The sequence below is a fragment of the Monodon monoceros genome, unplaced genomic scaffold (genome assembly GCF_005190385.1).
Source record: "Monodon monoceros isolate NGI ecotype Baffin Bay Population unplaced genomic scaffold, NGI_Narwhal_1 Super_Scaffold_1, whole genome shotgun sequence".
Classification (NCBI taxonomy): domain Eukaryota; kingdom Metazoa; phylum Chordata; class Mammalia; order Artiodactyla; family Monodontidae; genus Monodon; species Monodon monoceros.
The window spans coordinates 59,576,442-59,601,247 of NW_021703765.1; the positions used below are offsets into that span (position 1 = coordinate 59,576,442).

At 39.8% G+C, this 24,806-nt stretch overlaps 1 protein-coding gene across 2 annotated transcripts; it reads left to right on the forward strand.

Moving 5' to 3' along the window:
* The first annotated feature begins 552 nt into the window (after positions 1–552).
* Positions 553–22,885, forward strand: SEH1L (SEH1 like nucleoporin). 2 transcript variants are annotated; one of them, XM_029224421.1, is made up of 9 exons: positions 553–764; positions 3,296–3,346; positions 6,444–6,590; positions 9,427–9,638; positions 15,190–15,288; positions 16,793–16,933; positions 17,814–17,971; positions 19,192–19,342; positions 20,601–22,885. In XM_029224421.1, the coding sequence occupies exons 1-9, from the start codon at positions 654–656 to the stop codon at positions 20,611–20,613; spliced, it is 1,083 nt and encodes a 360-aa protein (XP_029080254.1). In that variant the 5' UTR covers positions 553–653; the 3' UTR covers positions 20,614–22,885. The 2 variants fall into 2 exon arrangements, with proteins under 2 accessions (XP_029080254.1, XP_029080263.1); XM_029224430.1 differs by having other exon boundaries at positions 22,202–22,885.
* Positions 22,886–24,806: the final 1,921 nt, after the last annotated feature.

The following is a 24,806-nucleotide window of genomic DNA, read 5'->3' on the forward strand; positions in this document are numbered from 1 at the left end:
CCTGCAGCTCACGGGTTTGGGAGTTTGCCTCTGAAAGTACCAATAAAATCTTACTATTTTTAGTGGGGGGCGTGGGGGGGAAGGCAAGTGAAGGAACAGCAAGCAAGGCTAAGCCATTTCCGCACCTCCCGGGATTGGTGTGGGGAGCGGGAAACGGCCGGGCCCACCCGCTACGTCTGGGAGCCTGCGCTCCGGCCGCCCGGCACAGCCCCGGACACACGCCCCGTCCGCACTGCCCACTCTCCGCGCCCACTCCCGCCCGGCCCGGCCCGGCCCGTCTCCCGGGGACACACGCCCAAACACGTACGAGACTGACTCAGGGCCGAGGCCCACAGACGACAGTCTTAACCTTCGCATTCTCCCCAATTTCCACACTTGGTCACAGAGTCCTCTAACTCTCCTCAGGGTACAGGCAGCGCCGCATCCAAAAGACTGACCGGCGCCCCAAGAAATCCAGTAGCCACGGCCGCGCGGGGTATGACGGGGCGGGGGCGGGGTCTCGCAGGGTATGATGGGCCGGGGGGCGGGGCGCGGCGCAGCCGGGGCGCGCGAGCGGCCCGCGGGAAGTACAGCCGTGCGTGCCCCGGAGCCAGGTCCGGGTGGGCTGAGGTCCGCGCGCCGTCCTGTTGGAGGAGGGAGGGGCTGGCGCAGCCATGTTCGTGGCGCGCAGCATCGCGGCGGACCACAAAGATCTCATCCACGATGTGTCTTTCGACTTCCACGGACGGCGGATGGCCACCTGCTCCAGTGACCAGAGCGTCAAGGTGCGCGCGGGGCCGAGCCCGGAAGGAGGCGGGAGCGTGCGCGGCCCGCTGTCCGAGCGGAGGGGCGCGTGGAGAGTGGACTCTTACCGACTTGAGGCGCGCTGCGGACACGAGGTCCGAAGCCCAGGCCGACTAGCGGGCGCCCTCCTTCTAGCTATTGTGGAGTCAACGCCGCCTGGGCCGCCTCCGCGCGGCTGCGGGGGCGTCCGTGCGTCACGGGGGCGTGCGTGCGTCATGGCGGCGTGCGCGCTCCTGCCGCGCGGGAGGCGGGACGCGCGGGGCCGGTCGACTCTGTTCCCGGCTGGGCCCCAGGCGCCATGGCACTGCTCCTCGTTGGTCAGGCTGGGACCCGGGTCGCGGGGGCGCCGGCACAGTGGGTGGGGTGAGCCGGCCCCCGCGCACCTCGGCCCCTCCATCCGGAGCGGGGCCCCGGGACCCCTCCCCGCCGTCCGCCCGCTCCTCACAGAAGTGCCGGGGCGGGGGGAGCCGCGCGGCCGGTCTGCTCCGTACGCGACGTTCTCGCGGGCGGGTCGGAATCCACTTCCCGGGCTGCAAGTGTTGCGAGGCCCAGGTTTTCTCACTCGCCCCTCCGCCCGCCCCGCCGTGGGAGTGTCGCAATAATTAGCGTCCGTTAACCGAGTGGGTTTCCTTATCCGAGTAGAACTCAGCCTCCAAGTAACTAGGACCTAGTGGGTCGTCCAGTACGGAGCTTTTGTCTGTCGTGGTGTTGCAGTGAAAATCTTCGTTAACCCAGCTTTTTATGTTTTCTGGATGATTTCCTTAGGCTTATTACAGTAGAGAAATTAGTGAATATTTTAAAAGTTTTTGAGAGTAATTGGCAAATTAGCTTTTTGCAGGTTTGTACTATGTTACAATACTGCTGGTGAAGAGTATCAGTGTGATAGTTGTCCGTGTTGGGCATTATCATTGCAGTTTTTTTTCTTTAATTATTTTTTATTGTGGTAAGGTACACGTAACAGAATTTACTACCTTAACCATTTTTAAGCGTACAGCTCAGTGGTATTAAGTATGTTCATATCTTTGCCTCCATCTCCAGAACCTTCTCATTTCGCACTGTCCCCGTTAAACATAACTAGCCGGTCCCTCCGGCCCCCGCCCCTGGCAGCCACCCTTGTACTTTCTGTCTCTGAATGTGGCTATTCTAGCGGCCTCATTTAAGTGGGATCTTACAGGATTTGTCTTTTTTGTGACTGGCTGATTTCACTTAGGATAATGTTTTGAAGTTCATACATGTAGCATATGTCATAATTTCCTTTGTGAAAAAGGGAATGTTTAAACTTAAAAACTTTTTTAAAAGGCTAAAAATATATATTGCATATACCGCATTTTACTTATCACTCATCTGTCAGTGAAGTTGGGTTTCTTCTACATTTTAGTTGTGAATAATGCTGGTATAAATGTGGGTGAACAAATATCTCCTTGAGGCCCTGCTTTCAACTCTTTGGGGTGCAGACCCAGAAGTGGAATTGGTGGATCACATGGCAATTCTATTTTTATTCGAAGTTTTTTGAGGAGCCACCATACTGTTTATCATTACACTTTTTTAACACAGGTTAAAATGTCTTATTGTAATCTGTATTTTTTGTTGGTAGTAATGTTGAATGTTTTGTTTTTGTTTGTTATATATACAGTTGATCCTCATTATTTGCAAATTTTGTATTTGTGAATTTGCTTATTCTTTAAAATTTATTTGTAACCCCAAAATCAATGCTTATGGTTGTTTGTTGACATGAGCTGGGTGGCAAAAAAATTATAGAGTTGTCGGATGTGCATTCCCAGCTGAGGTTGGACAGGTGACACTCTGCCTTATGATTCAGGCTTTCATAATGTAAACAAGCATCCTTCTCATTGTCTATTTAGTGTCACATTTTTCACATTTTTGTTCTTTTTTTGGTGATTTCCATTGTCTGAAGTGGTCCCCAAGTGTAGTGCTGCATAGAGTTCCCACAAGCAAGAAGGCTGTGATGTGCCCTATGGAGAAAGTGTGTGTTAGGGAAGCTTCATTCAGATGTGAGTTATGCTGTTGGCAGTGAGTTCAGTGTTATTGAATCAATAATATATACCAAATACGGTGTTTTTAAACATACACACATAAAACAAGGTTATGTATCGATTGGTTGACAAATATATTGTGACCAGATGCTCCTGTGAATCTCACCTATCAGTATTTTCCTCAGGAGGAGTGGTTTGGTATTCGCCAATTTACTGCTTACAGTGACATTCTAGGACATAACTAGGACATAATGGCTATAAGTAACCAGACTTGACTGTAACTGATATTGTCTCCATTAACTAGTAGAGCAAATGTTCCTTGACTCCAGTGCTCAGCACAGTGCCTGACGTATCCAAGTTTCTCAATAAATATTTTGTTGAATGAGTGAATGTTTACTTACTGATTGTATTCTTTTGTGAATTTATGTTCCCCTCCTTTGCCCTCATAGTGACTAATGTTTATGTTTTTCATATTAATTTGTAGGAATTCTTGGTATAAAATATCTTTTTTCTTACAGGTCTGGGATAAAAGTGAAAGTGGGGATTGGCATTGCACTGCTAGCTGGAAGGTTAGTATTTATTTTTACAGTGATTTGAAAGAATTGAAACATTTACTATTTAGTAGCATTATTGACTTGCTGTTCAGCTTTGAGAGAATTGTAAAATTTATATCTTTTACTTACATTTTTTTCACTATTAAAGTAACAAATACACTTCAGAATATTTAAGAATAAGAAATTTGAAATTCTGTATCATTCTAACCTAATTATTTTTTGCATCTCAGTATTTCTTACCTTTTTCCTTTATATATTTTTTAATAGTTGTGATGTTTTGTACAGTTTTATTTCTTGTAGTTTAGAAATAATAGCTTTACCCAGGTACATTTTTATGTATCTTGAGAATCATCAATTTTAAATGTACAGTTCAACGAGTGTTAGTAAATTTACACGGTTATGCAACCATAACCATAATCTAGTTTTAGAACACTTCCATCAACCCTGAAGTTTCCCTTGTGCCTTTTGGGGTCAATCCTCGTTCCCTCTTAAGCCCCAAGTAACCACTGAACTATTTGTATAGTTTTACTTTTTCTAGACATTTCATATAAATGGAATTCTACAGTATGTAGTTCTTTGTTTCTGCCTACTTTCCTTAGCATGTTTTTGAGGTTCATTGATGTTGTGGCATGTGTCAGTGGTTCGATCCTTTGTAATGCTGAGTAGTATTCCCTTGTATAGATGAAGCCACATTTTATTTATTCATTCACTATTTGATGGACAATTTGATTGTTTTTAGTTTTTGGCACTTATGAATAATGCTGTTATGAACATGCCATACAAGTCTTTGTGTGGACAAACATTTTCGATTCTCTTAGATATGTAGGAATAGAATTGCTGGGCTGTGTATGTTTTAACTTTCTTGAAAACTGCCAGACTCTTTTCCAGAGTGCCTGCACCATTTTGTATTCCACCAGCAATGTATGAAGGTTCCAGTCTGTCTTTTTGATTATATCTTAGTGGGTGTGAAGTGGTGTCTCACTGGGTTTCAATTTGTATGCCCTTAATGATTAATTATGTTGATAGTGTTTTCATGTGCGTATTTGCCATTCATTTATCTTCTTTGGTGAAGTGTCTATTCAAATCTTTTGTCCTCTCCCCTTTTTTTAAATTGAGGTGAGAGTCACACAACGTAAAATTAGCCATTTCAAGTAAACAAATAAATGTGAATGCATTTATTACGTTCACAATGTTGTACAATTACTACCTCTGTCTAGTTCCAAAACTTATTTTTATCACTCCAAAAGGAGACTCGTATTTCTTGCTTTTTAGTTTAACAGCATGTTTCATAAGTACTTTAGTTTGTTTTTAAACATAACTATAGCAACAAAACAAATATAACAACAAATATACCCTATTTTGTTTAGCTGATGGATATTTAAGTTGTTTCCTTTTTATTGTGATGAACACCTTTGTGCAATCCTTATTCTTTAGTTAGATTGTGCTTTACTGGGAATCTAACATTTAGCAGAATCTCAGTGCCGTAGTGCATCTTTTACTTAATAGCCTGTAAAAATAAGAAAGGTGAAATGAAAAAGACTGGACAGAACAAAGGATAAAAAATAAGCGTGCAGGGGCTTCCCTGGTGGTTGGGAGTCCGCCTGCCGATGCAAGGGATGCGGGTTCGTGACCCGGTCCGGGAGGGTCCCACATGCCGCAGAGCGGCTGGGCCCATGAGCTGTGGCCGCTGGGCCTGTGCATCTGGAGCCTGTGCTCCGCAGCGGGAGAGGCCACAATGGTGAGAGGCCTGCGTACCGCAAAAAAAAAAAAAAAAGGGTGCAGGGACTTCCCTGGTGGTCCAGTGGTTAAGACTGCGTGCTTCCACTGCAGGGGGCATGGTTTAATCCCTGGTCCGGGAACAAAGATCCTGCATGCCGCATGGCACGGCCAAAAAAAAAAAGGGGGGCGGTGCAAAGTTTACCATTGGATGATGACACTGTTACCATGTAGAAATTATTGGATTATGAAAGTGTTCTGAGATTATTGAGTATAAAAGTGTTAGATTGAAAGAGATTTTGTAAACATCATTGGTGGACTGGTGCTTGTTGTCATACATTATTTTTACTGGAAAGCACAAATGAATTCTGTTGATGTGAAATGCTTTAAGACTTTTCTGCCTTTTTTTTTTGTCAACAAAAAGTTGGATAATATTAATTTGAACTAATTTGACATTTTTCATCTATAAAGATAATGCTATTGAACTTTAAATTATTTCCTCAGAATACAAGAATTTGGACTTCTCTATATTTGTTCTCATTGCCTCTTTTCCTAGAATAGTCCATTGTCTAGCCAGACATCAGAATCATTTAAGCATTTTGTTGCTATGGTTTCTTATACTGTCAGGCTTTTGAAGCATATAATTTTTAAATTTTATTTATTTATTTTTTTTGCGGTATGTGGGCCTCTCACTGTTGTGGCCTCTCCTGTTGCGGAGCACAGGCTCTGGACGCACAGGCTCAGCGGCTATGGCTTACGGGCCCAGCCACTCCGCAGCACGTGGGATCTTCCTGGACCGGGGCACAAACCCGTGTCCCCTGCATCGGCAGGCGGACTTTCAACCACTGCACCACCAGGGAAGCCCTGAAGCATATAATTTTGATTACTCTTATTTATCAGGTGGATGTTTCCTATAGAAGAAATTTGCAAGTAAAAAAAAACAAAACAGTGGACTGATAGAATCTCTGTTTAAAAGCTTTGTTAGGCTAAACTCTGAACCAAGTCTCCAACTATCATTAGCACGGAAAGAGGTCAACTTTATCCAGCTGGATTTTTCTTTATTAGTAAAATGTTAGAAGAATTTGACTCTAGAGGGGCTGCAATCTTAAGTACAGAGTATCTTCTAAACGTTAAAAGTGCTAGAATTGAACTTTTTTTTGGCTGCGCTGCACAGCATGTGGGCTCTTAGTTCCCCGGCCAGGGATCAAACCCATGCCCCCTGAAGTGGAAGAGTGGAGTCCTAACCACTGGACCACCAGGGACTTCCCTAGAATTTAACTTTTTAAATGTTAAATTGAATAGCTTTCTCCTTTTGTTGAAGTAAAAATACCTGTATTCTGTTTCTTCAAGTGACTAAACTCAGCTTTTTTCATTTTTTGCTTTTTTAATTCCTCAGACACATAGTGGATCTGTGTGGCGTGTGACATGGGCCCATCCTGAATTTGGACAGGTTTTGGCTTCCTGTTCTTTTGACCGAACAGCTGCTGTCTGGGAAGAAATAGTAGGAGAATCAAATGATAAACTGCGTGGACAGAGCCATTGGGTGAGACATTTGTAAGTGGTGGGTTGGTGGGTGGGGAACATGAGCACCCGAGGAGCAGTGGTCTTTCCAAGAACATTTCGGGGTGGTAAGATTTTCAGTCCCACCCGCCCTGACCTCCAGGGAGGAGAGAGGCCCTGGGGATTGATGTAGTCACCAATAGCCAATGAGGTAGTCATTCACGCCTGTGTAATGATGTCTCCATAAAACCCCTATAGCAGCTGTCCTCAACCTTTTTGGCACCAGGGACCCGTTTCGTGGAAGACGGTTTTTCCACGGGGAGGGCAAAGGGGGATGGTTTCGGGATGATTCAAGCACGTTACATTTGTTGTGCACTTTATTTCTATTACTATTACATTGTAATAATAAAATAATGAAATAATTATACAACTCAGCATAATGCTGACAGGAGGCGGAGCTCAGGTGGTAATGTGAGCAACGGAGAGTGGTTGTAAATACAGACGAAACTTCACTTGCTTGCCTGCTGCTCACCTCCTGCTGTGTGCCCCGGTTCCTAACAGGCCACAGACCGGGACTGGTCCATGGCCCAGGGGTTGGGGACCCCTTCTCTAGAGGACAGGGTTCGGAGGCTTCTGGGCTGGTGAACACCTGGAGATTTGGGGAGAGTGGTGCCTGGAGGGGGCGTGGAAGCTCCACACCTGTCCCCAGCCTTGGGTACCTGTCCCCAGCCTGTGCGTACCTGTCCCCAGCCTGTGCGTCTCTTCCATGTGACTGTCCCTGAGTTACACCAGTCAGTCAGAAGCACAGATAACAACCTGGGTTTTCGACTGGCATCTGAAGAAGGGTGGTCTTGTGGGACTGAACTCTGAGCTCGTGGAATCTGACGCTATCTCCGGGTAGTTAGTGTCAAAATTGAGTTGAATTCTCCTTGGACACCCTGCTGGTGTCAGAATTATGTGGGGAACAGCCTCTACCTCCCCACCCCCACCGGAATTGGAATTGTTACCAGAAACTTTTACTTCTTTAGGGAAATGTCTCTTCAAGTCCTTTGCCCATTTTTTTGTTGTTGAGTTGTAGGTAGTGGTTCTTTAAGTATTCTGGATATTAATTCCTTAAGAGATATATGATTTCCAAATATTTCCTCCCATTCTGTGATTTGCCTTTTCACTCTCTTGCTAGTGTCCGTAGGTGCACAAAATTTTCATGAAGTCCAGTTTATTTTTTTCTTTTGTTTCCTTGTGTTTTTGGTATCATAAATCATAGACAAATTCATTGTAATGGAGACTTTTCCCCAAAGTTTTCTTTTAAGAGTGTTGTGGTTTTAGTTCTCATGTTTAGGTCTTTGATTCATATTGAGTTAATGTTTGTACACGGTATAAGGTAAGTATCTAACTTCATTCTTTTACATGTCAATATCCAGTTTTCTAACACCTTTTATTGAAAAGATTGCCTTTTCCCCATTGAATGATTTTGACATCCTTGTTGAAAATCAAGTGACCATATATGGAGAGTTTATTTCTGGACTCTATTCCATTGGTGTCTGTCTATTCTTAGGCCATAACAAATTGTTTTAATTACTGTAGGTTTGTAGCTTGCATACTATTCATATTGTTTGACATTTTTTTTTTTTAAATGATGGGAGGGGTTGGCCTCATTGCCTTTGCACCGGGGCCTTCCTCAGGCAAACAGTTGCTTAAGGGCAGGGGAGCAGAGACATTTCTTGAATAGAAAGGATTTTTCTAGCAGTCAGTCTGAGATGGATCAGTTAGCATCCTATAGGTTGGGTTTAGGAGTGGTGGCATAGAAAGGATTTTTCTTCGAACTTAATTATTTGTCTTTAGTTAAATCCACTGTCATTAATACATTTAATATTTCAGCATTTGTGTTATTAATTATTCAGTGGTGTTTTTAGACAAAAGTTTGCAAAGATGCTCTGCTATCTTTGAAGTTTGATATTCTTTTGATATTCAGACACCTTAAGATATATTTTAGTAACCATAGACAGTAAACTCTTGATTTCTAAATTTTATTGACATTTTCAGTCAAAAATCATCTCATCTAGGTGCCAGACAGTAACTGGTACATGCTATGCTGGGATTCTCTAATTACCAGAATGCCAGCTTCGTACCATTCGCTTGGTCTCTACTACATGCCTTCTTTTAAAAGTGGATGGTAGCGGTCTGAGTAGGACTAACACTTATATTTGATGGAAGAAGTTTCACACCCTCCATTCTGCTGTTAAAGAATCTTAATTCTTTTACTTTGCGGCCTGCTTTGTATGACAAAACTGCTCATGTGAAAATTCTAACATTTTCTGGTTTATTGACCTATCTGCTTAAGAAGAGAGTACTTAACCTAATTTAATAAAGTTAGACTTCGTAAGGCCTTCTTTCTTCTGCCATAGAGGGAGTAGTTGATTATAGGTCACTGGTTTGTTACTGATTGCTAGCTGTGTATGTGGTATTTTGTTAAGTGCTTTGGAGGAAATTGAGGCCCACACAGGTTTTGAATATCTTATTCAAGGTTATATACCTAGTAAGTGGCAGAGGAGTTCTGTGTGATTTCAGAGCCTGTGTTCTTTCCACTCTGCCATCCTTTTTTTTTTTGTATTTAATTAATTTATTTATTTTAATATGTAATTTAATTTTTTAAAATTTTTGGCTGTGTTGGGTCTTTGTTGCTGCGCGAGGGCTTTCTCTAGTTGTGGCGAGCAGGGCTACTCTTCCTTGTGGTGTGCAGGCTTAGTTGCTCCGCGGCATGTGGGATCTTCCCAGACTAGGGATCGAACCTGTATCCCCTGCATTGGCAGGTGTGTTCTTATCCACTGCGCCACCAGGGAAGTCCCTGTATTTAATTTAAATTGTTAATTTTTTTTCAGGTCAAGAGGACAACGCTAGTGGACAGCAGAACATCCGTTACCGACGTGAAATTTGCTCCTAAGCATATGGGTCTTATGTTAGCAACCTGCTCAGCAGATGGTATAGTCAGAATCTACGAGGCACCAGACGTCATGAATCTCAGCCAGTGGTCTCTGCAACATGAGATCTCATGCAAGCTAAGCTGTAGTTGTATTTCTTGGAACCCTTCAAGGTATGCTTACACAGCAATCCTCTGGTGATATAAGCCTAGTAATTATTACACTTAGCATCAGATGGTGTATTTTTTTGAAAATGCTTTTCTTAAGTAGTCTTGTTCATTATTTTTAAAAATGTATATTATGTAGAATAAAAATTCTCCTTTCTCCACCCTGTCATGTGTCTTATACCCCTATTTCTACCCCACAGAAGAAGCCAACCACTGTAAATATTCTGGTGCGCCTTCTGGACTTTTTCCATGTATATAAAATAAATATTTAATAACAAATATTTAATTTGTGTGTTTATAAACACACAAATATATGCAAATACAGGTATATGCTATCATGTACAAGTGGACACAAAACACACAGACATGTTTAGACATAACATTTTCCTTTCATGCAATTTGCCTTTTTCACTTACAGATACATCATGGGCATTTTCCCATGTGTTAGTATAACTAGTTCTTCCTTACTCCTTTAACTGCTGTATAGAGTGTGATTCTAAGACTGTATCATAGTTGATTTTTATTAAACTTTTTAAAATTAAAAGAGTAATGAGTCACCTGATAAAAAAATTCAAATAATCTAGAAGAGTACAAAATGAGAGGTAAAAGTTCCCTTACTCCCTAAAAACAAATGCTGTTAGTAGTTTTGTTTTTAGATTTTAATTCTGGTAGTCACTATTTTATTTTTAAATGATTTATTTATACCTTTGGTTCTTGCTGTGTTATCTTTAGACAGTATTTATACTCATTCTGTGAAAGATGACTTCAGCACATTTACAAAGCTTTCCACTTGTGAAGGTATGACAAGGTATTTTATTTGTGGAAGTGTTAATAGTTGTTTAGTTGTATTGGTAATTATCTTAATTTCAAATATTTATTTCTCTAGTGATTTATCAATTTTTAGACTATATATTGACTCACCTCCTCTCTTTTAAAAAAGGGGAAATCAGCTTTTTTTTGCTTCTACCACACATTCACCCTCCCATTTCCTAATATTTTGTTATATTGCTTATACAGTGACAAGATTTACAATGTTTGTATTTATGTTTTGTAAACATTTAATAATATTAAGTTATATGTGTTAAGTACACATATAAGTACTTTATCTTTTGACTACAAGTTGATTCTAAATATTAAGTAGCAACCAAATTTATGACTAGATTATGTAAATATTCATTACAGACATAAATGTAATCTGTTTCATGAAAACTTTCGTTCACACAGAATAATATGGCATTAACTCCTGATGGGTGCTCCTTTCTCTTTACTGATTCCTTTACTTTTGGGTTATACTTGGCTGTCACAATTTTCATATCACGAGTTGCCTTTGGATTTTTTGTTTTCATTTTGGTCGCATACCTCTTAAAGTAACTTTTTTTCCTATATGGGATGGATGGCAAACTTTCTGAATTCTGGCATACCCAGAAATGTCTTAATTTTTCTCCATGCTTAATTATAGTTTGACTAGTTTTAGAACTTCGGCCAAAGTTCCAAATGTAAGAATTTCAAATTACTATTCTTGAATCTTTTAAACTTTAGGTGGTGAGATGTCTGAGGTCAGTCTGATACTGGATCTTTTGTAGGAAGACTAGTCTTTCTGGAAGATTTTAGGATTTTGCCTTACTACTTTGAGTTGCAAGTATATTCTCCGAGTTTGTGGTTTGTCATTTTGACACTATCATGACTTTTGATAGTCTGCAGAAAGTTCTGAATTTTAATATAGCCACACTTAACAGTCTTTCTATATTTGTTATAGTGCTTTTTGTTTTTTTATTTGAAAAATTCCCCACCTTGATGTTGTCAAGTGTATTCTGAAAGGTTTTTGGTTTTGCCTTTCACACTTGAGTCATTAAAACTCCTGGAATTGCTTTGTATGGTTTAAGGTAGTAGAATTCTAAAATTTATATACCAGGATGTTTCCAGGTGTTTTTTCTTTTAAAACATTTTTCTGTTAGGGAAGATTTCAAATATACTAAAAGTATATAATAGGCAGAGCCTCAAATATCCATCACCCAGCTACAGTAATTCAAAGCTACTCTTGTTTAATCTGTATATGCCTCCCCACCTTCACAAACAAAACAGAACAAAAAAAACTGGATTATTTTTAAGTAAATCCAGACATACACTATTAGATGTTGGTCTTTTTGGATTCATCCTGCTTGATGCTTAGTGGTCCCTTTTAAGGTGAAGGTCCTTGTCTCAGATTGGGGATATTTTAGGATTCTTTGATAATTTATCCTTCTGTTTTCTCAATTCTGTGCTTCTGGAATTCATCTTTGATTATTCTTGGATTTACTCTCTATTCCTTTAAAATTGTTTGGAGATTTACTACTCTGTCTTCCAGATCTCCAACTTGTTCTTCAGGTGTACATTTTATACCATCCACTGATGTTGGGGGTTGGGGGGAGTGGCAGTCATTTTTAATTGCTAAGAAGTCTTTCTTTTTCTCTGATAACTCCTTTTTTATGCCTGTCAGTTTTTGTTACATGGATACAGCATTTCTCTGAGGATCCTAATTAAAATTTTAAAAAATTTTATGTTTTTTGATTTACAGTCAAGTCTCCTTTTTTGCAGTAGTTATGTTCTATCAAGTTGCTGCAACACTGAATTAGCTAATACTGAGCCACCCCTCCCAGGGGAAATACAGGATTAGGTGCTACCAGCCTCTGATCACATTTTTGTTAACTGATCAGTACTTAACCTTGTTTTATGTGTCTTTCTGTCTAAAGCCACCTTATTTAGCATATATTCATTAACGTTGAACTCAGCCAACAACACTAACTCATACCTGAATGCAGCTTTTATCTAACACAGGTATTTTCTCCATAAGGAACATCATGACCTTCTTGCTAAACTTAGGAACACAAGGCAGCACGTCAGCACTGCGCTTGGGGGCCATTTTTTTTTTTTGCGGTACACGGGCCTCTCACCGCTGTGGCCTCTCCATTTGCGGAGCACAGGCTCCAGACGCGCAGGCCCAGCGGCCACGGCCCGTGGGCCAGCCGTTCCGTGGCACGTGGGATCCCCCCAGACCGGGGCATGAACCTGTGTCCCCTGCATCGGCAGGCGGACTCCCAACCACTGCGCCAGCAGGGAAGCTTGGGGGCCATTTTAAACAGTGAAATCATCAACACAAAGAACAAAAATGCAGAAAACATGATGGTAAATAGAGTGCAAAGCAGACACTGGTTTTCAGCATAAAGCTGAAACAGGAAGGCCCATGAATGCCCCAAGTAGTGGATTTTTGGTTTTGCAAATAAATTTTAGCAAGTAGGTCAGTTTACAAATGTAGAATCTGCATATGATGTGGACTGTAGGCTGTTTTATATTTTCTCAAAGATCTATTTCCTCAAAGAACTGTTTGTATGCCTTGGTCTTTAACTGTCACACTCCTTCTTTTTCTCAAGTGCATGTTAGTCTTTGCTCATGTATTTGTGAACAGGAGACTGTGATGGCTGCTAGAGAGAACTGGTGTTGGTATTTTTCTCCTGTTAAATGCTCTGTTTTCTTAACAGCTCATTCTCTTACTTAGGGGGTTGGCTGAGTTTTGACTAAGTAGGTGGAGTGGTTTGGCAGGGTTTCCTTGTAGGGCGACCAAGAGGGAGCTGGCAGGTGGGCATTACCCCCAAATTGCCAAAGTCAGGTTTTGACTTGGGGGATAGAGCACTTTAATGTATTTTCTTCGTTCTTGTCCCTCTCCCTGCCGGCTTTGCAGTGCTACTTTATTTCAAGTTCATATCTCTCCTCATAAGTTCTAATCATCTCACTAGGATCCTTCTCAGATTTTATTTAGCCTAGCTGCCAGCCATGGGCGTCTTCTGATTGCAGATTATTAAATGAATCAATTCATGATTGCCCCATTACTCATTACTATTGGTTGATTGATTGATTTGTTATTTACTTATTGATTAGAGGTTGGAGCTGCTAGAATTTCCTCCTTAATGATAGTTGTTGAGCTCTTTTTCCCTTAGCATTTTAACTGTCTGATCTCCTTTTGCTTCCTGGAATCCTCCAGATTTCATGATTTCTGATGGCACATTCTGATTTCTGCACTGTTACAGTGTTATTTTTTCATCATTTCCATGGAGGCGTAGGAAGGAGATGCAGGTGATCAGTCTCCTGTATTCAGTCAGAGAGTTGGATGGTTTTGCTCACTGTTTAATTATGAGTCATATTTGGAAAATGGTTTAAATGTGATCATCTTATTTATGGATATATAAATGAGGTAATCCTCAATTCAGGTTGTTGTCTGGATGTTTCACAATTTATTTTTTAGAATATTTTAAAAATTTATATTTTCAGTAATTTTAGAATATATTACTGTAAATGTACTTGTCCTTGATCAAATAAATACATTTGTGGAACATTGAAAAAAGAAATTTTGTGAGATATAGAAATTACTATAATTTACATCCCTTTGAATAGCTAAGAATTATAGTAAGTAACTTGTAATTTTATTTTATTACTATAGCACTTTGTAGTTTACCTGGTATTTTTCTTTTTTTTTTTTTTAATTAAAAAAAATGTTTGTTTATTTGTGGCCGCTTCAGGTCTTAGTTGCAGCACTTGGGCTTCTCTCTAATTGTGGCGTGCAGGCTCCAGAGCACGTGGGCTAGTTGCCCCAAGGCATGTGGGATCTTAGTTCCCCGACCAGGGATCGAACCTGTGTCCCCTGCATTGGAAGGTAGATTCTTAACCACTGGACTGCCAGGGATGTCCCTACCTGGTTTTTTCCTTATATTAGGTGATGTCGTTATCAGATGCTTTAGTAATAAACACCTAAACCTTTTTTTTAAAATTATCGCATTTTGTTTTCAGCTTTATGAAATTGGCAGATCACAATATCAAGATCAAAGGTTAAACAATACCTCTATGTCATGTTCATAGAGGTATTACTTAATCTGGATGGGGGAGGCAAAGGAAATCAATATCTAGGACATTAGACATAGAAATGAAAAAAAAAGATTCAACCTAGAGTCAACCTCAGTAGAGTTCACTCTCTTAATAGCTTATCTTTTGCCTTTGTCAAAACGCAGTTGACCACGAATGAGTCTGGATACTAGAGAATGACAGGCATGCCTTCCTGAGGGTGGTCTTTTTCTACTTTTCCTTCTCCATCGGGGTGGGGTTCTTTTTGTACGAAGCACATAAAAATCTTTTTGCCATGAATTTGGTCACCGTAAAATTACTTTTCATTCTATAGTTAATGACCAGAACTTTTAGAAAGAAAAATTCTAACGCCTCTTAAGTGTCTTTAAAAAAAAAAAAAAAAAATCTATTGACTGCTTGAAGCCTTTTGTTTTGGGAAAAGGACTACTTTCTAAGCCATAAGAAAATGTGGTTAAAAACAAGGTGAAAGCCCAGTGTCCTCAGTCCCCAGGCTGAGAACTCAGGGGTACCCCTCCTGGGTGTGTGGTGCCAGGCGTGGCAGGGGTCTGGTCCGCAGTGACACGCTGACTGGTGGGTTGCATGGCTGCTGAATGCATTTTTAATTCTCTGAACTAAATGTGCATTAACTTTATAATTATGTAAAATATCTTTTACTTTTCCTTTCTAGCTCTCGTGCTCATTCCCCCATGATCGCTGTAGGAAGTGATGACAGCAGCCCAAACGCAATGGCCAAGGTTCAGATTTTCGAATATAATGAAAACACCAGGTCAGTACTGCTTTGGTTAAGTTATTGTTCTGAATTGCATTTAATTTTTTAAAATGTTATTTCTTTATTCATTAACACAGTTACGCATTATTTGTCACATATTTACTGATTTCCTATGATACGCTAAGTTCTCTGCTCTGGTAATATAAAATTGAGTGGTGTAGAGGAAAAGGTAATTGATCTCCCAGTATGTACCATCATGAAGGGAAAACAAACAAACAAAAAAAAAGGTGAAAAATGGTGATAAATTTTATAAACTGGGAGAATCAGGATGTTCAGAGATTATGCCTAGGGGGAGGGGGCCAGGAAGATTCATTCAAAAGGAGACCCATAGGGCTTCCCTGGTGGCACAGTGGTTGAGAGTCCGCCTGCCGATGCAGGGGACATGGGTTTGTGCCCCGGTCCGGGAGGATCCCACATGCCGCGGAGTGGCTGAGCCCATGAGCCATGGCCGCTGAGCCTGTGCGTCTGGAGCCTGTGCTCTGCAACAGGAGAGGCCACAACAGTGAGAGGCCCGCGTATCGCAAAAAAAAAACAAAAAAAAACGGAGACCCATAGAATGAGTAGAAGTTAGCCAGACAAAGAGGGCAAAACATTCCAGATGGAGAAAACTGCATGTGTTGAGAGAGAGCCAATATATTTTCACTGTGTTTGGAACATAATAGGTAAAAGGGAGTGTGATGAGAAATCTGGAAGGCTTATACCTGCAAGACCTACTGTTCAACGTTTAATTTTTATCTTAAGGGTAATGTGAAGCCATTGAAAGACTTCTCCGTTGGAGAATAACAGGATCAGATGGTAGTTTAACACTCCCGAGGTGTGGAAATAGACTTTGTTGTAGCTTCCTTTATCATCACTTAAAAAATTCAGTTCTTGCTGTTGTCAGCTTAACTTTTTTCTTTACACTCAAATTTTAGGGAATTCAGGTACCCTTTTTCTTAAAAAAGATGTTAATGGCTAACAAATCAAGATCTCATTCTAATTAAGTTTTAGTTACTCTGTTTTAAGCTAAACTTAAAAAAAAATTAAAGGAAGAAACCTGGGAGGTTATATTACATTCCTAGGGCTGTCAAAGCAAATTACTACAAACTGGTGGCTTAAAAGAGATGTTTCTTTTCAGAGTTCTGGAGGCCAGAAATCTGAAATCAACGTGTTGTCAGGGCTGTGCTGCTTTCAGACTCTTTCCTTGTCTCTTCCAGCTTCTGGAGGCTCCAGGAGTTCCGTGGCTGAGCTGCATCACTCCAATCTCTGCCTGTGTCTTCACGTGGCTTCTTCTCTAATGTCTGTTTCTCTCTCATCCTGAGATCCTTAATTGTATCTGCAAAGGCCCTTTCCGATAGGTCACATTCACAGTTTCTGGGGATTGGGGCTGGACATATTATATATTGCAGAGATAAACACTACTTCATTGTGAGCAAGATGGAGAAAATGGAGATACCTAGACATGTGGATTTTTAAAATTATCATTTCTGATAATTCTAACGTAAATTGTTTTATCATTTAGGAAATATGCAAAAGCTGAAACCCTCCTGACAGTCACAGATCCTGTCCACGATATTGCCTTTGCTCCAAACTTGGGACGGTCTTTCCACATTCTTGCCATAGCAACCAAAGACGTGAGAATTTTTACATTAAAGCCTGTGAGGTGAGTTTTTGAAACAATTACTAATTTGAAAGTTCTCTTACCTCTTGCTTATTTTCATTTGTGGAGGAGAGTGTAGAGGCAACAGTGATCTGAAGAATGGATTCTTTTTTTTTTTTTTTTTTTTTTTTTTTTGGCGGTTCGCGGGCCTCTCACTGCTGTGGCCTCTCCCGTTGCGGAGCACAGGCTCTGGACGCGCAGGCTCAGCGGCCATGGCTCATGGGCCCAGCCGCTCCGCGGCATGTGGGATCTTCCCGGACCGGGGCACGAACCCATGTTCCCTGCATTGGCAGGTGGACTCTCAACCACTGCGCCACCAGGGAAGCCCAAGAGAGGAGATTTATGTTTTCTTAGTTGTGTTTTATTTAGGCAGATACTAAAATGAATTGGATCCTCTGAATATAATTGCACTCTATAAATGTTTGAAGGAATGAGAGGTGGCAGTCTACTTAGGGAAAATTAAATTAGAACTGAGACATTCTTGTGAATAATCTATTTAGCTTTAACTTTGGAATTGTGAGTTTCTGTTCTTTTTCTTTTTTCCTTCTTCTCTCCTCCTATTCTTCCCTTCCTACTACTTTTTCTTTTGAAATTAATCATTGTCATCTCTTTTATTCCTCAACCTTTTGGGGGGAATAAAATCCTCTTTAGTCACTTAATATCTTTTATGTGGTAGGATCATGCCAGGTACTGGGGAATCAAGTGAAAGTGACATGGCCCATCTCTCAGTAAGCTATGGAGGTTGGGGGGCAGGTATGGATATGACATTGATATGGCGTGTATGTGAGACCGTTTGTATTTTTTAATTTAGAACAGTGAGTGAGTGTGTGTGTGTGTGTGTGTGTACACTCAGAACTCCTCAGGAAAATTTTTTTATTAACAGGAAAGAACTTACTTCCTCTGGTGGGCCAACAAAATTTGAAATCCATATAGTGGCTCAGTTTGATAATCATAATTCTCAGGTCTGGCGAGTGAGTTGGAATATAACAGGGACAGTGCTGGCATCTTCAGGAGATGATGGCTGTGTCAGGTTGTGGAAAGGTAAGATTTCATTGGAGGAATTATTGTTTTATGATGCTACTTTAGAATTTTCACTTAGAAATGTAAACTCTGAAGTATTTTGAAAAAAATTATCTTTCTACAGTTACTTTTAAATTAATGTCTCATATTGTGTTGAATCTTTGTCATTTTACCTAGTTCATAGCAGTAGTTGACTAATTGAATTGTTTACGTTTCCATGTGGAACAAAGTAAAACTAACTGTAACAGAATATACACTACCTCCAAAGATACCATTTGCTATGTGTGTAACTTGTGGGACTTCTCTACAAACTCAGGATATAGTCATCTCTTATTTGATTAAACAGTTGCTTTAGCCAACAAGCCCTTAAGAGAAGAAAAATCCAGTATCTTCCCCACTTCTTCTCTACAGCTCCCAAAAGTTAGAGAATCTTGAGGCCACTGATTCTAAAAGTTTCTTACAAATGCCAAGCAGAGAAGGTGGTCTGGATGGTCGACACAGACTGTGGGTGCTGTGGCGTGGTCTGCACTTCTCCATGGATGTTTATCCACTGGCTCTGTGTACCACTCCAGTCGGTGGCGTCCCATCTTTAGGATTCGAAGTTACAGCTTCGTTTATTTCCGCTGAGGAGTTACTGTTCCCAAACTGCAGTTTGGCTGAGTCTCCTATGGTCAGCTTTAGGCTGTGGTAGAACCAGCCCAGGTGTCCCTTTCCTCAGGGTCTTTGCTGCCCTGTCCTGCCTAACTTGGACTTCCTGAGCTCAGTGTCTGCAGTGACCAGTTTTGCATCCAAACAATTAGGCCAAGTTGGATAAGCCACTCAAACCCCAGAGGTTCTGTTACCTACATCCATGAGGACTTGACTTGTACTCGCTTAACCGAGAAGGTGACTCCGTTACCCACACATCAGAACTGAAATTCATTATAATGAAGACAGAATTTTATTTTGATATTAACTTAATGTAATAATGTGGTAGCTTAGAGAATTGTCTCTGTTAATATTTATCTAGTAAGGAAAGGAAATGGGTGGTGAGAGCTTTGTTTTTAAATTAGTATTTCTTTAAAAACTTCAAAAAATAATTGTTAAAATTGAGATATATGTGTTTCATTTAAAAAAATGTCTTTACCATTTATCCTGAGAGATATGTAGCCTGTAGGTCTCTTTTATTTCTTTAATTGTAGATTTGTGCCCTGGAACATAGGTATTAGTCATGTTAATGAGTTTGACCATTTTCCTTTCAGCTAATTATATGGACAACTGGAAGTGTACTGGTATTCTGAAAGGTAATGGGAGCCCTGTCAATGGGAGCTCTCAGCAGGGAAACTCAAATCCTTCTCTAGGTTCAAATATACCAAATCTTCAGAATTCATTAAATGGATCTTCTGCTGGCAGGTAGGCTGTTTTGTAAGAAAACTAGAAATTATCTTCTTTTTAAATCATTCTGGTAGCCATACTGAAGGTGTGTTATTTCATGGGTTTTAAGATTGAATCAAGAAATTCACACGTAATTGTGGCACTAGAAGAGAAGGAGGCACTTTGGTAGCTCTGTATTTGGCTTATTACTTGGTCATAATATTTACAGGTAGGTTCTGAGGCCGTTAAACAAACTCAATTATATGCTGAAATTTAGTGGTCTTCCAGAAACATATATAACTTTGAAGTAATGAGATGAAGAGGAAGTTTGGGACAGTACTGAGGATCGTAGTCCCAGATGAGCATTAGTGTTGCTAGTGCTGGTAGGGTGGCCTTTGAGTCAGGTTAAACTGAAATTTTAAATAAAACACACGAACTAAGGCTTTGTAAAAGTGAGTAAATTAAATGTTTTTTGTGTGTGTGTTTAAAATTTTCATGGAGATTGTAAGAGGATATGGTAAATTCTGAGTTCTTGATTTTTAGAATTTTTAGTATATTTTAGATTCTCAAAGAATGTTTAATGTTATCTAAAGAGTTGTCCTTTTGTTTTCATATTCAAATTTCAATTGTGAATTTGTAAGGTAAAATTATTTTAATATGCCTTTGTGAATAATTTGGAATACTATTTAGGAAACTTCAAAGCACAGCCTTAACAAACTGTCACGTGGTTGTCCTGTTGTCAATTTAAATGAAAGAAGAGAATTGTATTTTAAATATCCTCAACTTTTTTTTTTTTTTTGCGATATGCGGGCCTCTCACTGTTGTGGCCTTTCCCGTTGCGGAGCACAGGCTCCGGACGCACAGGCTCAGCGGCCATGGCTCACGGGCCCAGCTGCTCCGCAGCATGTGGGATCTTCCCGGACCAGGGCACGAACCTGTGTCCCCTGCATCGGCAGGCAGACTCTCAACCACTGCACCACCAGGGAAGCCCTCCTCAACTATTTTTGTATTGTTATATTTTTATAAAGGAGTCCTGCTTTTTGATTTTTAAGTATTTGCATGAAAACAACTTCAGGTCACCATAGAAGATATCAGATTATAAAGATTATTTCATGAAGCAAAGATACTAGTGTTAATTCTTTTTTAAATAAATCTGGTTTTTGGTTGCTGCCTGTACTGCACATTTTCTTTTGTAAAGAGCTTTGAAGTTTTGATGTGTTCTTATTGTGCCAATAACCATGTGTGTTAGATCTGTGATGCATTTTCCCTTCTCCATTTGTATTATGTCCTTTAACAGAAAGCACAGCTGAGTACCAGCTAACTGGAGTAACTTTGCTGTTTTGCTGCTTGTTGCATGCACACAGGAATGGGAAGCAAGCTCCTTTTCCCCTTCCCCAGCGCCGTTTGACCTCTCCCAAGATACACCAACAGCCTGCTTACTACTAAACGCAGTCCAAAAGGCCTTTAAAAATACAGTGTATATCATTTTTTTTGTGCTAGCCAGTTTATTGACATTATTTGAAACTTTTGAAATATAAATGGAGAGGCTTTTTGTTGAGACATTGTCACCAAAACAATTTTTTGAAATGTTTCTGAAATGAACATGGGTTTTAAAATTAAAGGATTGTTACCATCCTCATTGCTAGTTGGGAGGAGGGAAGGTATCACTTTATTCCATCTGGAGACTATATATAGACTTATGTCTTTTATTTTCTAAAACAGTAAGCTAAAATGAATTTTTATAATTTTAATTTGAAGATTGAATATTTTTCATAAAGATTGTTTTGAGTGCTAATTTGTTTACCTTTTGTAGAATTGGTTTATACATGATATTATTCAGTACAACTCTGTTATTTCTTTGTAATGTTTAAAAAGTATTAGTGAAGGAGTGAGAGAAGTAGTAGTGAAAGTAACTTGACTGTACAGTTTGTAGCCAAGCATTTGGTATTGCTTCATTTATAATTTAGAAGTAAAATGAAAACATCTTTGTAAGTTTTCAGTTCATATTCACTAAAGAGATAAATGTTTCTAATATGTGCTTGTATATTTTTATGGTGTGATTTCATGGCTTAAGGTTTCCTTCAAGTCAAAATTTGGAAACATAGTATAAGAAGCAGATAAAACTCTGCTAAAATTGTGCATGCATGTTAACCTCCACATTCCATGTCCCAGGATTTTCTTAATTTTGTTGGCTGCTTCATTTAGTTCATATCCTCTGATAACAAAGCTATAAATCTTTTTTTGAGAAAATGCTAAAGTATTACGGGTAAGTTTTAAAATGGCAGAAGAATAACAATAGGACATATTTTTGAGCCCTTTTACTTATCAAAATTTTGTACTAGTCTTTTTGCAGAAAAACATCTAAGTACATTCAAAGATTGTGTTTCTTCAAAAGTATGTTGCAATAGCTGGCCATACTATGTGAAAGTCTATCTGAATTGGTCCTCAGTATCATGTATGCACTAAAAAATGTGCTGCTGCTACAAGTGAAGTGTTGCTTAAAGAAAAAGCTTATTTGATTTGTAAATTACAGGAGAGCATCAATATGTTTCTGAGAGACTAGAAAATGTTTTAAATTATAAAATTAATGTCTTTTTTGTAACATTCATACTGATAATTTTTTTTAACATTTTAAGTTTAACAGATTGTATTTCTTTTTTCAAGTTTCTATACTTGCTTAAGTGAGCCTGATTTGAGTAAGGGTCTTGATTTTGCTATTATGTTCCGTTAGTTTTGGCATGAATATAGTAAAGCTTTTTTTTCTAGCATGTGTTTTTTCCTCTTTGGTTCTCTTTGTATTTACTACTTTTCTCTTTTTCTTCTGTTTTTTCTTTTTTTTTTTTTTTTCTGTTGTTTTTGTTTTGTTTTGGTGTTTTGTTCCTGTCTTCATTGTTTCAGGTATTTCTTTCCCCCTCTGGATTCCCCACGGGCTGGATCGAGATGGTCCAGTTATGCCCAGCTCCTTCCTCCTCCTCCTCCTCCTCCTCCTCTGATAGAGCACTCTTGCGATGCTGACACTGCCAGCCTCCAGTATCCTCACCCTCGCAGACGATCTCTCTCTCGGCCTCTTAATCCCTTACCTGAGAATGAAGGGGTTTAAAAAACACTGATTTAACACTTAAAGGCCTTATTCAAGTGCTTGTAAATGCTTTCATTCCTGGCTTTTTGTTTTTCTTCATTTTCTTTCAGAAGATTTTTCTAATTTAGGGTCTGTCTTGCATGTATTATAACCAGAACATGGTGTTTGGAACCTAAATGTGTTTGTGCTTCTGCATCAAAGGAATATTTGCTTCATTGGTTGATAACCTTTGATGAAATATGAGATGTGTACACATAACATTAACTGTGAGAGTTACACACAATAGCTGACTTCAAAGTGCCTGTTCTGTACATTTTATTTTGAACTGTTATGGCGTTAAGTTTCTTATGGTTTGTCATACTGGTTAATGTGAAAGCATATCGTTATAGAGTTAACTTTGCCTTTGAGACATGATAAAAAATGTTTTTGATTTTTACAGGCTAATGTTGCAACTGACTAGTTTGTAAAATAAATCATTCCTGTGTATAAAGCAGCAAAACATATTATGGACTGTTTGGTCTTTTTTTTTTTTTTTTCTTTTAAAGGAAACTGCCTTTCACTACTTGGAATTATTGTTTAAAGCTTTTGTAATTATTCTCCAAGTAGATTATTTAATAAAATATATTTTTAAAGATATGAATCTGTTGCCATATAAAAATAGAATGTAGTTTATTTGATGGTTGGTAAAGCTTATTTATATCTCCTTAAAATATCATATTGCTAAAAAAAAGATCCAAACAATCAGAAATTAGGGGATGATCATGGCATTTATTTAGAAGGTAGAAAGTTAGTATGGAGACTAACATCTAGAATCAACAAATGTCTACTTGACATTTGAACTGCTATTTGAACAGCATTTCGTGTGTCTATCAGCTGATCACACAGATGGTATAGTTGTTATAAATATATATTATAATTTACAATCTAATTTTCAAAGACACTCTCCTATCAATAGACACTTTCCTGTCAAACCCCTAGAGCTTCTTAACATGCAAAGGATAAAGAGCTTATAAAGTATATTGTATTTTAATTTAAGGCAAGGTCTTCCTTCTGTTAAAGGACTTGTTTTAGACCGGTAGACTTGTCGAGTTTCAAAGCAAGAGGTCTCACTTTAAGTCTGGATCTAGCTGAGAATTAAGAATTCAAGTCTTTTAGATTTCAATCATTATCGAGGTACGTGGGGTAGGATGGGGTAATGAATTGAGACAGGCCCTCCCATTTAGTGAACATTGGGCATCTTCTATATGCAAGATACTGTGCTAAACACTTTGGGATATGTAAAAAAAACCAGAAAGGTAGCCGGCACACATTCATTCTAGTGGGAGAAGGCATTTACAGAATTTACAAAGGGTAGTGAGGATTCAGCTTCATAAAAAAGGTTGAACGGTACAGGAGGCATTAAAGAAAGTGATTTATATGCCAGCAGGATTTGGAAGGGATGTGGGATTGTGACATGTTGGAGTACTTAAAGTGGAAGAGGGCGGAGTCCAGGGTGATGGCCCAAATGTAGAAGAGGACAGGGCGTGTGCAGGCAGAGGATTAAGTTTTAGTCCAATGAAAGAACAAGGTTCATTTGGGGAGCTAGTGGGAGATTAACCTGGACGCATACCTTGTGGTCACACTGTAGAAGGTGCTGGATATTGGAGGTTGAGGTGTTACCACTCAGAGCAGTTGGTAAAGGGAAGCCATGTGAGACGTCCGCCTTTCCTAACTGGACGGGTGTCTCTTCTAATTCCCTGGAAGTTACCCTTGGCCATGGGGCCACTTCAAGCTCTTCCTGGAATTGGAGATTTGGAATTCACTATTTCTTCCTTTTCAGTTGGTCAGATAATAGCTAATGTTGCTGAGTGCCTCCACGTGCCAGTGCTCTTCTAGATGCAAGTTAACTGACTTCATCCTCACAGCAAACTCTGAGGCAAGTGCTCTGATTATCCCCATTTTACAGATAAGGACACCTGCAGGTTTAAGCTCTTTGTACGAGGCTGCACAGTTAGGAAGTGAGAGCATTGAGATTTGGGCAGTCTGGCATCACAGTGAAGGCTCTTTTCCTGCAAATACTTTGGAGTGTAGATCCCTGTCACTGTCAGGTTGCTGGGTGCCATGGGGAGACCTCCAGTCACTTGATCTTTATGAAGGAAGGACAGTGAGTTGGGTTCAAGGAAGGACAGTGAGTTGGGTTCAAGGAATTCAGGGTGAGTGACAGTCTGGAACAGTGGACACATTCCAGCAGTTCACTGCCAGCGTGTGGCCATGGTGTAGGCAGAGCGTTGCTCATTACACTCAAATAGCATCCTTTCAGCTCTAGAGCTAAGGATTTGTTTTTCAAGATTCAGAAAATATTGAGATTTTCGCCATTTAATCTGTGTTCATTGAGTGGACATAGGTAGAACAGGCGTGGTTAAATGCCAAGGCTGGAAGGTTTCA